This window comes from Buceros rhinoceros, unplaced genomic scaffold, assembly GCF_000710305.1.
Source record: "Buceros rhinoceros silvestris isolate BGI_N320 unplaced genomic scaffold, ASM71030v1 scaffold13071, whole genome shotgun sequence".
NCBI classification, from domain to species: Eukaryota; Metazoa; Chordata; class Aves; order Bucerotiformes; family Bucerotidae; genus Buceros; species Buceros rhinoceros.
Window position 1 is genome coordinate 23,869 of NW_010392570.1, and position 12,763 is coordinate 36,631.

Genomic DNA, 12,763 nt, shown 5'->3' on the forward strand with positions numbered 1-12,763 from the left:
GGGAAATAAGTCTCTTAAAAGACACCAGCACTTCCCCCCCTCCCCCCAATACAGCTGTTTGTTTATGCATATTCCTAACAATCTATTTGTCTCACTTTCCACACAGTTCATTCGTGGTGGAGAGGCAGCCCTGCATGCCAACACATCCCCAGAGGCCAATGGTGCTTAAAACGTTAATACAGTTCACTGTTAAATTAAGGTAAGGAAATACATCGGATGTTGTCTCTCTAGCCGGTCCCTCAAACACACACTAACTTTTCCACATACTTGCATGGAGAATCGAACACATGCCACTGGAACAACCCAGCTGCTCTTTCTGAGTGTGCAACTCTGTAAATCATGAGAATCCTGGATGCCTAATCTGGTTTTAGATTATAATTCGAGTCACTTTAGTGTGGAGCTACTGCTCTCTAGTATTTTCTGGTGATAAATTTATTCTGCTAATAGTCACTTTTACATTTTCTGTTTTGAAGGTTGCTAATTAAATTGCCAGAGCTGAACTACCAGATCAGAGTGAAAGCAACTATTGACAAGTAAGAAGCTTTAAAGTACTCTCTTTCTCCCTACAGAGTCAACACAGGTTTTTCAATAGTACCTTCAGTGCAGCTACTCAAAGGAGTGCATGAAGCTTGTGCTGAAAAGCTAGGGCTGTAATTGGTAGCTATGGTAGCTTATGGAGTTTTACCCCTGCCTGAAATTAAGACTGCCACACAAACTCCTCTTTTCTAAGGTGTTTGGTTCTCCTTTGTGTTGCCATTATTTCTTACAGCAGTCCTGAGTGAGCAGGAACCCCAGCTGCTTGGGTTTATTATAATTTCCCGAGCAAAAAGCATCTTGGAGCCTATGCTGCCTTTGTGAAAACAGCGTTAGTGCTGCCTGGAGTAGTTCTATTTAAGTTGATAGATCTTCTGTCAGCAGGGTGTATTATTTTGAGCAATACCCAGTACTGTAGGGCAAATTGGTTACAGATAGGTCAGGGCGCCCCAGCATAACAAAACACGGGGCAGAAGACTTGCTGTCAGGGTATGATTTCAAAATTAGCAAAGGTGATCCAAGTCTTCACCACCCACCATCCCCAGCCACAGGTACCAGCTACCTCCCTTCTTCCGGCTGACATGCTTCTGCAGGTCCCTAAAAACCACCTTGACTACACAGATGTAGGTGGTGTTGGCCCAAAAGAAGGAAGGAAGACACCTGGTGAGGAAGGAGCAGGAGAGAAGCCAGGACTGTTTCTCTCAAAAGCTGTGGACTGGCTGATTTGTTGCTGTGTGCATGTTTTCCCAACACACCGTGAGCTGTCTACACAGGCTGGTATTGTCCCAGAACACAGACATACAGGCAATGAGATAGCGCTGCAGCTTTGAGTTTCACATACCATTCCAACGGCAGGAAAAAAGTTAGATAAAATATAAAGCTTGCATCTGGCCAGGAGCAAAAGTCTAACTGGACAGTACAAATTTCAGTTCTCTGGCTTTAAAATTGCAGTTCTCTTGGAATACAAATTAACATTGACAAGGCAAAATCTACCATCTCAAGACATGTTTCTCAGTACAAGTTATGTCCTGCACATGTACTAATTCACAATGTTTCATCCCCACTACCCCTCTTCTATTTTAGGAATGTTTCAACTGTAAGGTAAGAAAATAAAATACCGTCTTTCTTCAGTGCTCCAGTATGATACTATTTGAGTATGTAAGCGTAATGTCCTCCGTAGTAATCGTAGATTCGTTCTGTGTGGAACACACGTGAAAGCCATGAACATGGATGAGTCTGCAAACGGAAGTCTGTCAGTAGAATTTCGACATTTGGTGAGTTTGTTTTTTTCCTGTCATGTACTACTGGTAAAGAAATAAAAGATTCTGTAAAAACTGTGCAGGAAGAACTGTATTACTGTCAAGTCTACACTTGGGGTTTTTCTTCTTATACAGAAATATTATGTTACGTTAACTTAGTTTCTTAAAAAATTCTTTAAAAATATCAAAAGACTATTCACCGAATGGACTTTTCAAGGCATAGTATCAGCGCCTTCATTACAGCATATTTGTATATTGTAAATAAAACCTTATTATACTAAGAACATCATGGTTACAAATTATGTTCTTTATATATGTATTTCTGTCTGTAGTTTCTTTGGCACATAATATTATTTTGCTTTTTACAGCAACCCAAAGAAATGAAGTCGAGTGCTGGAAGCAAAGGAAATGAGGTTTGTGCATTCATTTTACATGTTATTTTTGATTCATAACTATTTCAGATTGGATTTTATTTAAATCAAAGAGCAATCATATGTTTTGGTATTATCCTTAAAACTATGCAAATATAGTTATACCCTTCCTTCAGCTGTAAACTTGGCCAACTGAATATTCAATTAATATTATATTTGCATCAAAGAAGTTTGCTTGCCTCAGCCAAGACCAAAAGCCTGCTCCGTTCACCAGTACTCATCCGAATCCGGTCGTAGGGTCCCCTCTCCTGGTGACACTGTGCTATGACACGGCAGCCCTGACAAACGAGGTGACACCTGCAGTACCCAGGTTCCAGAGCCATGCACATACCACCTGGCACATAGGGTGAAAGGACATTGCTCCCTAGCAGAGGCGCTTCCAATCTGCATGTTCTTGCTTTGCAGAGAACTGAAATCAGAAGTATTGATACCAGTGCTAACCTGCACCTAGAACACCGCGTTCACCTGTATTGTAGGGTTCTCCTTCCATTCCTGTGTTACCCTGCAGCATCCCTCACATCCAGACCACCAGCGCTTCGTCCCCTGCCCAGCTCCTCACCATCTGCACAGCCCTACGTCACTCTAGGCTCTGGCTTCCCACAAACCACGATTCCCCCCAGTGTTCCAGAGTCAGAACCACAGGCAAGAACGTTACTGGCTTCATTCATTCACCTCCTGCATCGCTGGCAAGAGGGGAAAGGAGAACTGTGCCAGCGGGTCCAAACAGATGCAGTTATACGATCAGACAAGTTATTACGAGTAGCCTTTAAGTACAAAGCAAAGGTGTAATCGGCGTGGAGAACCTTAACCAAAAGTCTAAAGCAGAAGATACTTGTGCTTCAGAAAAAAGCAAATTGCAATCCAATTAGCAAGACTGAAACCCAAGGCTCACCCCCCAATTACTTTGCTACTTAAAGTCAGTTGTATCAAGACAAGCAATGCAAAACTGTAGGTGTCAAAATGTTGGTGGTCTACTTTTGGTAGCATTTTACTCCCACTTCCACACATTGTGCCTTTACAGAACATAGCACTGTGGAGAATGAGGACAACTGAGCTGGGTCATGGTTCACTGCTAACAGATTTCCTCAAACTGAGCTTGTCCTTGGGCAAATCACAGTCTGTAAAGTCATTATTAGCATGAACAAGGTGGTTTGTTTTTTTTTTTAATTAACAACAACTATAATAACTTAAAAACTGGGTTTGTTTTAGGATGTTTAGTAAGCTGAGAGTGTAGTTGTTAAGTATGACTTGCCTTGCAAAAAAAAAGAAAAAGCAGGAGTTGTCCATAATTGAGATGTGTCCTTTCATGCTTTTTTCGCCTAGATAATTCTTCCATGAGAAAAATATAGCGTTTTGCAAAATCGTAAACGTCCTGTGGTGTCAGTCTCTCATTTATACAGTACGTGCTGTTGCAGTGGCCTGTACTTGTCCTGGAGGAGGTAACCCATGGGAAAGATGAGGCCACGAGGCACTTGCCCACGGAATAGTTTGATTTTACATCGACTGCTAACAGAGTATTTCAGTAAACGGAAGCATGTTGACTTGGGATTTTTGGTTTTGTTTCTTTTCTGAAAAGTCTAACAAAACAAAGATGTGATGGAGAGGGGGAAAACAACAACAATGAAAAAGAAAAAGGACAAGTACATTTTTATACTTTGACACCTGGGGATAGAAATGTATTTCAAAAGATTTGTTTCCCAAGGGGCAGAGATCTGGATCTCCACAGAGCTGTGCTGGTTTGTAATCAAGACGCTTGTATTACAAACTTTAATCAACTATGTAGAACAGGTGTTGTTTGGTGGGGGGGTTTTCCGTCCAAGAAAAGCTTGGGTTTTTAATACCAGATTTACTTTGGATTCATGATTTAGTCAAGGTTTAACAAACATGTTATTTCCTTCCCTCCTTTCGTTTTCTGTTCTACTTATATATTCGATACGTGTTTTCTTTCAAAGTTGTTGAATCTCCGCAGTCGGATCACTCGAACAGCGTTAATGCCAGCTGTGCATTCACAGTTTCCCCTCCAGGACTCCCGTTCTTGGCAGGCCCCGGCCGCCCCGTGCCCGGGTCTGTGATGTCTGGAGGTAGAGCAGCGACTCTTTCACGGGCACCCCCTTGCCGTGGGGAAGGAGCTTGCGTGCCCTTGTGAGGTTGAGAGCTGTGCTGGTGGTGGCATGTGCCTCCGGTGGGGTCTCCCAAGCCAGACAGGTCTCAACTGAAGGGTCACACAAAGTGTGTCCAGGGGCAGGATGGGCTCACTAGCCTTGGGGCAGCCATCCTAGGAGAAGCACAACTCTGACTCCAAACCCAGGCAGATGGAGCTCGTTTAGCCCTGTAAGGCTCATCCATCATCTAAGAGAAGGATACTCTAACCAAACCTACAACCTGAGGACTTCCCTGTCACCGTCCAAGCTCGCTGGGCCCTGGCAGATGAACCTCAGGTGTAAAGGGTGGAGCCAGTTCCACGCACGCTGCACCTCACCTAAAAAATCCACCGTGCTGGCCCGAAGGGTGCACTCATCGCTTGCAGTGAGCGTGGGAAAAGCCCTTCCCAGATCTTCGTTCGCGAAGCCAAGCCATGATTCACAGTTTTAAAACCTCCTTACTCCTTCAGGGCCCTCACATGGTGACCGAGGAGCTGCACTCCATCAGCTTTGAAACACAGGTCTGCCTGTACGGACTGACTATAAACTTGGAAGTGAGTATTCAAGACAGATTTTCTGTAGGTGAAAAAAACCCCCAACTTTTCCAGCAGCTTATAGAGGAACGACTGTGTTGGACCAGACCATGGGTCCATCTATCCTAAGTGGTGTCCTCAGCAGTAACCACAAGCAGACGCAAGACTTCCAGAACTTCTGGACAGGAATGTCCAGAAGGAAGGAAGGGGGAGCTAAAAGCCCAGAGCCTAACGCAGCAGTAACACTTTCCTCGGCAGCAATTACATACCGCATTCATTCTTTCCGCTAGACCAGCTCTTTGCCTGTGGTGATGATTTCCAATGTCAGCCAACTACCCAACGCGTGGGCCTCTATTATTTGGTACAATCTGTCAACCAACGATCCTCAGGTAGGTCTTCAGTACGCGAGTACTGGCTTTCTGTATTTTCACTTCTCTAGTTAGAATTTGTCACGTCTGGATGTGGTTGACCAAAACTGTATACATGGTACAAAATAATCCTACTAGGAGCAATTTTTGCCAAAACTGTCAAAGCAGGTGTCTAGGTGGGTCTGTAACGTGCTGCTTTCCTTCGTGCAGTTTATAGGAGCTGGTGCTTTCTGCAGAGAAGGTTTTAACTGTCAAGCAGCACCTTCTAGTGGCTCTAACCATGAGCAAAAGCAGTGTCAGTTTTTCTTAGGCTCCAGCTGCCTCAGCAGCCTTCTTTTACAGCTTGCAGTGTATGTCATGGTTGCTGTCTAAACAAAGCTCTAACTCTGTTACAGAATTTGTCTTTTTTCAACAATCCTCCTGCTGCCCCTTTAAATCAGCTCTTAGAAGTACTGAGCTGGCAATTTTCATCATACGTTGGTCGTGGACTCAATTCTGAGCAGCTCAACATGCTGGCAGAGAAACTTACAGGTAAGTGTGTAGAAATATATAGGGGTTTATTTGCTTTTGAGCTCTTGTATTTGATAGTTACAGGTGGTGACTTCAAGCATGATCTCCACTTCCAGAGCTGACTTCAAAAATTCTACAATGACTTTTTATAAAGAAAAACATGCATCAGGTTATTCCTACCCAAGTGATTCAATTTCTGAATTTCCAGGCTGCTAAACTGAAGAGAGAGGGCACCCTGAACTGGGACGTTATTTGATTTGCTTAGCAAGTAATTAACTCATGCATCTGAAAGCAAAAGAACGTCTTTGTGGTTATAGGGTTTGGTTCACTTTGGGATTAGGTTCATTTTAAGTACCATCGTTGTGGGTCTGTTTAGTTCTGGGATAGTTCTGGGACTCATCCTTCACTGGTGACAGCGTAGCAAAGAAACCCTGTATAAACTACGGAACACGTGGCTCTGAATGTCCCTGAGAAGGGAGGGGCCTTAGAAAAAAATGGTGGCATTTGAAAAGAAAGCTTTATCTGTTTCTGGAGAGGATGTATTGTGAGCTGCAGAAACTCCAAGCTGAGGGCACAGTGATGCTGGAAAAGAACAGAAGCATTTATCAAAGACTGGGGGGAAATCCTTGCTCTTACGGCTCTCAAAGCCAGGAAGCAAAGACTGGTTTCCCTGGGTAACAGTCACTGTTTCTGATATTTGTTTGGAGATTTCTTGCTTAGTGGTGGAGTTGAGAGGTGCCACTGTTAAATCAGGAAGAATCATAAGAAATTAAAAATAAATTGTCTTAAAATACAGAAGCTAAAGAGAAGAGTGAAGGCCAAGAGAAGTAACACTCGGGCTAAAACCCAGGACTGAGCACACAATGTTGCAGAAACAAAGTCCCAGTCTCCTTTAGACAAATATTCCCCAAATGACCAAAGCAGTTATCCACTGCTTCAAACGGATAGAGAAAACTATCTACAGATCCTTAGCACACCCCTCGCAGTCCCTCTTCTCGTCTGGATGTACTGTATTTCTCCCCCTGAACTATACAGATATCAGGCTGTAGCTATTGCCAAACCTCTGAAAAATAGACTCACTGTTTGGTTGGTGGCTTGTTTTTTTTTTTTCCTCCACAGGGCAACAAGTTGGTTATAATGATTATCAGCTCTCCTGGGCAAAGTTCTGCAAGGTATGGTTCCAGAAGTAAAGCTAGACTTTTCATTCTCTTAACACTCATATACGTGCCCAGCCCTGTCTCTCTGCCAGAAAGGAAAATAGTATTTCCAGAAGTTTAAGGCTTGGGCTAAGATACCTAATTGGTCACCTTGCTACAGGTATCAGGAACTGCCATTGTAGCGCGCCTCACGTAGTTCTGTCAGTGGTCAGTAGATTGGACTATCAAAGCATACAATGCATTTTTCATGCAGCATACGGTACTTTTTTTGCATATGATCCATTGTGACCTAAATTATTTCAAGTCAGTTGATATATTCAGTAACTTTGATGAGTAACATGTTATTGAGAAAGAAGGGTAAAACCCATTTTATTCACATTAACTACATCATTATTTAAATAAGAATAGAACCTTGGAAGGAAGTTGAACTTCCTTGACATCGTTTCTCTCAAAATATAATTTCATAACCAGGAAGAAATGACAAATGTGAATCTTCCTTGAAAAATGCAACATTTCCAAAGCATGCCTTAAAAATCAGTTGGCTTTATGTCTAGCTGAGAGAAAGATGCTTCTCAAAAGAGCAGTTCAAATTTTTCATTCTCACTTGAACAAACTAGATAATTCTGAAGAAACTGAGCTAGCCATGTCATATGAATTTTGGGTAACACCACTCACAACTCTCTTCCGTGTGTCAGTTTTGTTTGTGTTTTGTGGTTTTTGTTTTGCTCATTTTGTTTTGTTTTTTTAACCATTAGGAACATTTGCCTGGAAAGTCTTTTACCTTTTGGGTTTGGCTCGAAGCCATCCTGGACTTAATTAAAAAACACATTCTTCCTCTTTGGATTGATGGGTGAGCAACAAGGAAACTGCTCTATATTCACCTCGCTCTGCTGTGTCTCTTTTTTCTTTACTGACCTCAGTTTTAGCTCTGCAGAAGAGAATTTGCAAAGTTTAGTACTTCTGTCTCCCTCTTCCCATTTATAACTTTTGGAAATCTCTGCCAAAAGGGAACACCGTTTCCTCTCTCAGAAGTGCAGGTTTAGGTCTGCTGATCAGTTCTGTCAGTGTACAGTCAGGTACCACAATAAATTTCATCACACTTCATACTACTTCAAGCTCAATGCCATATTCCACATGTAAATCACATGAAGCCTTTGCCTTAGCTTCGAGACCTTGTAAAGCTTTTCTAACCAGGCTTTGAAGCCCTGTATAAATTTGGCCAGATACATTGCACAGACTGAAGTCTATTTTTTTTCCAAAAGTAACCCCATGGTTTCCTGTTTTACTTCAGGTACATAATGGGATTTGTAAGCAAAGAGAAGGAACGAATTTTGCTCAAAGACAAGACACCAGGAACATTTTTATTACGGTTTAGTGAAAGCAATCTGGGTGGAATTACCTTTACTTGGGTGGATCAGTTAGAAAATGGTAAGTATAATTTAAAAAAACCCCAAAAATCGTAAGCCTCAAACTCTGCAATATCCCTGTAGTACAGGAGCTGCTGTTTCTCTGGTTTGAAAGCAAAATGAATACGTATCACATCTCACTATGGTTTTGGACAGGATACAAGTATCATATGTACTGTAACGCAAACCAAATCTCTGGAAGTCTACCTCTCGGTTCTTTGAATTAACTATTTAAGTTCATTAGGAGGCGTTCCTGCTTACTGCAGACGTTAAATTTGTTTCCACATGTGCAGAAAGTATATCTTGAATGATTCTAATGTAGGTATGAACAAGTAAAACCCATGCCAGTGAAAACTGCAAAAGAAAGGCAAAAATACTTTGCAACTGCAGATGCTGATCTACTAGTTATCAGCAATTATGGTGCCTTTGTATTTTTACAGGAGACGTAACGTTTCATTCAGTGGAGCCCTATAACAAAGGTCGCTTATCTGCACTGCCTTTTGCTGACATACTACGTGACTACAAAGTCATTATGGCAGACAACGTTCCTGAGAACCCCCTGAAGTACCTGTATCCAGACATTCCCAAAGACAAGGCCTTCGGCAAACACTACAGCTGTCAGCCACATGAAGGTTGGGGTCTGTTTCTCTCTCTACCCTTTCTGCAAAGCAGCTGCAAAGTCAAGAGGCAATTTGAGGACTGTGGGGAGAGGAGAAAGAGAACATCTTCAGGAGAACTGCCTTAATGCGTCTATCATTTAGACAGCTTCAGATTGTAAATGTATCCCTGGTCTTAGAGGTTACGTTAATGGCAACAACAACAGTATTTAAAAGAAGATAAGAAATAGATCTTGGGGTAGAAAGTAAAAACATAGGATTTTTTTTTCCTGACCAACACATTACAAAATTTGGTCCTCAGGTGTTCAAAGGAGATGAAACTGAAAAGGCATCCTGCTTATCAGCTTCATAATTATGTCACGCTGTAGCATGCTGTCTCTTGAATTCAAATTCCTACACTACTCAAAAATATTTGGAGGCTGCAAGTGTTTTTCCTCTTCATTTTAATTGAATGGACTTTGCCTTAACGCTCCGATCTTCTAAAAATTTATGTATGTGCTTAATTTCATGCAGAAGACATTGCTGAAGCTTTTTCTGTAGAGACAGAACTCCGCAGAAGGGTCAGGAGTACCAGGCTTGTAGAGTTATAGTAAATTTGCTTTTTGAAGCCCTTTCATCAGCTGTATTATATTCTGAGATGATTCATTCCAAGGGAGCAGAGTCAATTATGCGACCTGAAACTCAAAGACTAATCCCAGGAATTCCCCTCATTTTTATGGCTGCTTATTTAAGCATAAACAGGGACATTAATGTATTATGGTCTGCAGCACTTAAGGCAGATAATCTATTTCAAATAAATAATAAAATCACTAGGCGACATGTGTTGAAACTTGATGTGTTTTTCTAATACTTACTTTCAGTCTCAAAGCCCTCAGATGGAGGAGGCAAAGGTTATGTTCCTTCTGTATTTATCCCGGTCTCCAAAATGTAAGTACCCTTACAGATAGATTGCACGTCAAATGTTATTGTTATTAAATTCATATAAAGTTTTCCCTGCCTCCATACAAATAGTTTGGGATAGCAAGACATGACACGTTTTCATTTGGCCAAGGGCTAAATGAAAGCTAAAGATGGGCTAAAGATGGGCATGGGAAGTAAAGGACTTTGCTTCTGCTGTGCTTTTCCCATCCATGTGGCAAAGCATTTGTAAAAATTGAGTGCAGGCTTTACGTAACTCGGAGGTGCCTGTCCTTCGCTGTCTCCTTTTCCTGTCTAGCAGCTCACATTAGAGAGTCGTGTTTATCCTCTCTTCCCTCAGTCCTACCACTCACATCTGTAAATGTATACCAGGCTGTTGGTATGTGCTTACAGGGCCACCAGCAAGACCGAGTACAGGCTTAACTAACTTCCTAAGCATTCACCATGCTCCACTGCTATGCGTCAAGTTAGAGGGATTTAGGTTGCTTTTAAGATCATTTTTGTGTTTTTTTGTTTTTGTTTTGTTTAAGCTTAAATGATTCTACAGATCCACATTCTCCATCAGATCTTCTCCCAATGTCTCCAAGTGTTTACGCTGTGCTGAGAGAACACCTGAGTCCCACAGTGATCGAAACTGCCGTATGTTGTAAACTTTTACATTCATAAGTTAATGCTGAGCAAATGGGACATGTGCTCCACAGATGCTGGTTATAAAAAGGCTGCTTGTAGACTTATGAAATTATCAGAGCTCTTGCATCATTCTCTGTGTTACATTCTGAAATGATGGTGCAGGCATTTCCTATTCCAAACGGGACACGATTCTGCTAGCACTGCGAAGCGCTGTATTGTATGAAATTGTGGCACGCTGGCCAACAAACCAGGAATTCCATAATTCAACAAGTCCAGAGTTCTTGCACAAACAAAGCCTTTACTGACAAATACAGAACAGTAACACTACTTCTGTAGATAGCACAAAGGACTTGACTTGCTCAGGGAAGATACACAAGGACAAAAATTACCAATCCTACGCACTTGCACAACTTTTTCATGCTACATCAGGTACCAAAGTGAGAAACTAAAAACTCAGCTAAGAGATTTATAGAAAATAAAATAAATATTCACTAAATGTATAGAAAGATTGGGATAACACCACACCAGTGTGCTGTTAAAAGTATTTTACTTACTGACTAGAAATGCAGTTCTGAGTCATCATGGCTTAGCGCACAGATGTAGACCCACTGGGGGTTTGTCCAGCAGGCTTCTCTCAGGAAACACAGCAGTAGTTTGGCTCTAACAGCTTTAAAAAAAACCTCCTTTTTAAATACTAGCCCTTAGTTTTCTGTATGTTCAATGATTTATGATCTTAAAATGATTATGTATTTAAGCCCGTCAACTCCCCTTCAAATGCCTCTCTGCAAACACTCCTCTTCACCCACAACAGAACAAAAATAAACCAGAATCCTGACTGTAGATAACTGGAAGCACAGTTAAACTTTGTATACAAATAGAGGAGATCTTTAATATACACAAGCTGAAGATGTCTTCAAGAGCAAAATACCTTATTTTGTTCCTTCATCTTTTTCTCTGATAGCACTGAAAAGCCAACCTGAATGAAAATTCTGCATTAAAACCTACCACACCTGATCTGAAATATGTCCCTGCTCATGTGCTGTTCGGTTTATACTTATGAAAACAGTTCTGACTTTTAAACTGCATTTGTGAACTATGTATGCATTTGCATTTCCCAGTTTCAGCAGCAAAAAGAACAGTTGGATTCACTTTTGTCTATCATCAGCCTCCAAACGCTTTTGGTTTCTTGCAGCACGCACAGTGGTTCTCAAACCAGCTCTGTCCAGAGTTTCCAAACGTGCTGCGACCATCGTCCTCTTTTGGGGTTGTAACAACACAAAAAGAATGTGTTTGGTGATGAATTGGGAGAGTCAAATACAATCATGTTGCAGTTTTTAAGGGTACTAGAGAAGCGGCTCAGTGCCGCTAGATGGTAGGGGAATTTCTGGCGGCCCTTACTAGATTTCCGCTAGAAATTTGGGGTGAAAATAGTTTTAGAAGATTTTTAAAGAATTCCTTCCTTCCTCTTGCCACACTATTTACCTTGCTAAATTGAAATGAGGAAAATAGGGAGGCTACTTCCTTCATCATCCCAAATCCACACAATAATCTACACCGGTGAAGAGCTGGCTAAGTAGATTAAGCAATCTGCATTATGAAAGCAATACTTGTCAAAATGACGCTGCAGGTACCTTGATCCAGAGCAGGTTTTGTCTGCAGTTATTTTTGAAAGAAGAGCAGTAACTCCCATGAAACTAATGTTTTCATTCTTTTCTTCTAGCTGAGTTCTCCGTACTCAACTGACTGAAGTTCACATACTGGAAAAATCGTATGAACGCTTGGATAGGTTAAAGACGCAGTAACTTTTTGTCATCTTTGTAAATCAGCATTTCCTGGAAAACATTGTGATGTTATTCTTGGGCCTCTTTCTTTTATCAATACCGTGTAAACCAGGAATCTCCTCCCTAAGGATTACAAACAGTCTCCTGCAAGTCAGAATTGCTGTTCTCACTGATAAAAGGCCAAATCCTTTCTGGCTTGGAGGTTAATTGCCTTCAGTGAGGGGATAAATTTTACTTGCAGAATTATCGCCCATAGAATTGCTGTAAATATGAGACTATAAGAACAAAATTTTGCTTCTGAAAACAGCATATAAAGGTAACTAAACACATTAATGTGTTTGGAGAAATTAAGATTTATTATGTCAAATAGTTTTTGTTTAATCATCTTGTATGCCATTGGCTTAGCTTCTATTTTAAAGCAAAGATTCTCATCCCTGAGTTTGAATGTCCCATAGGTGTCCAGGGTTTGCTTTTTCCC

At 41.4% G+C, this 12,763-nt stretch overlaps 1 protein-coding gene across 1 annotated transcript in view; it reads left to right on the forward strand.

Annotated features, from left to right (window-relative positions):
• Positions 1 to 12,294, forward strand: part of STAT4 (signal transducer and activator of transcription 4) — a 33,851-nt gene extending 21,557 nt beyond the window's left edge. Inside the window, exons 9-23 of the mRNA XM_010144542.1 lie at positions 107 to 199; positions 474 to 533; positions 1,618 to 1,635; positions 1,715 to 1,808; positions 2,162 to 2,206; positions 4,836 to 4,919; positions 5,189 to 5,287; positions 5,662 to 5,797; positions 6,896 to 6,948; positions 7,689 to 7,783; positions 8,225 to 8,361; positions 8,780 to 8,971; positions 9,817 to 9,883; positions 10,405 to 10,513; positions 12,225 to 12,294. Coding sequence (XP_010142844.1) covers positions 107 to 199; positions 474 to 533; positions 1,618 to 1,635; positions 1,715 to 1,808; positions 2,162 to 2,206; positions 4,836 to 4,919; positions 5,189 to 5,287; positions 5,662 to 5,797; positions 6,896 to 6,948; positions 7,689 to 7,783; positions 8,225 to 8,361; positions 8,780 to 8,971; positions 9,817 to 9,883; positions 10,405 to 10,513; positions 12,225 to 12,251 — 1,309 coding nt within the window. The 3' untranslated portion in view covers positions 12,252 to 12,294. The remainder of the gene's footprint in view (positions 1 to 106; positions 200 to 473; positions 534 to 1,617; positions 1,636 to 1,714; positions 1,809 to 2,161; positions 2,207 to 4,835; positions 4,920 to 5,188; positions 5,288 to 5,661; positions 5,798 to 6,895; positions 6,949 to 7,688; positions 7,784 to 8,224; positions 8,362 to 8,779; positions 8,972 to 9,816; positions 9,884 to 10,404; positions 10,514 to 12,224) is intronic.
• The last annotated feature ends 469 nt before the right edge of the window (positions 12,295 to 12,763 follow it).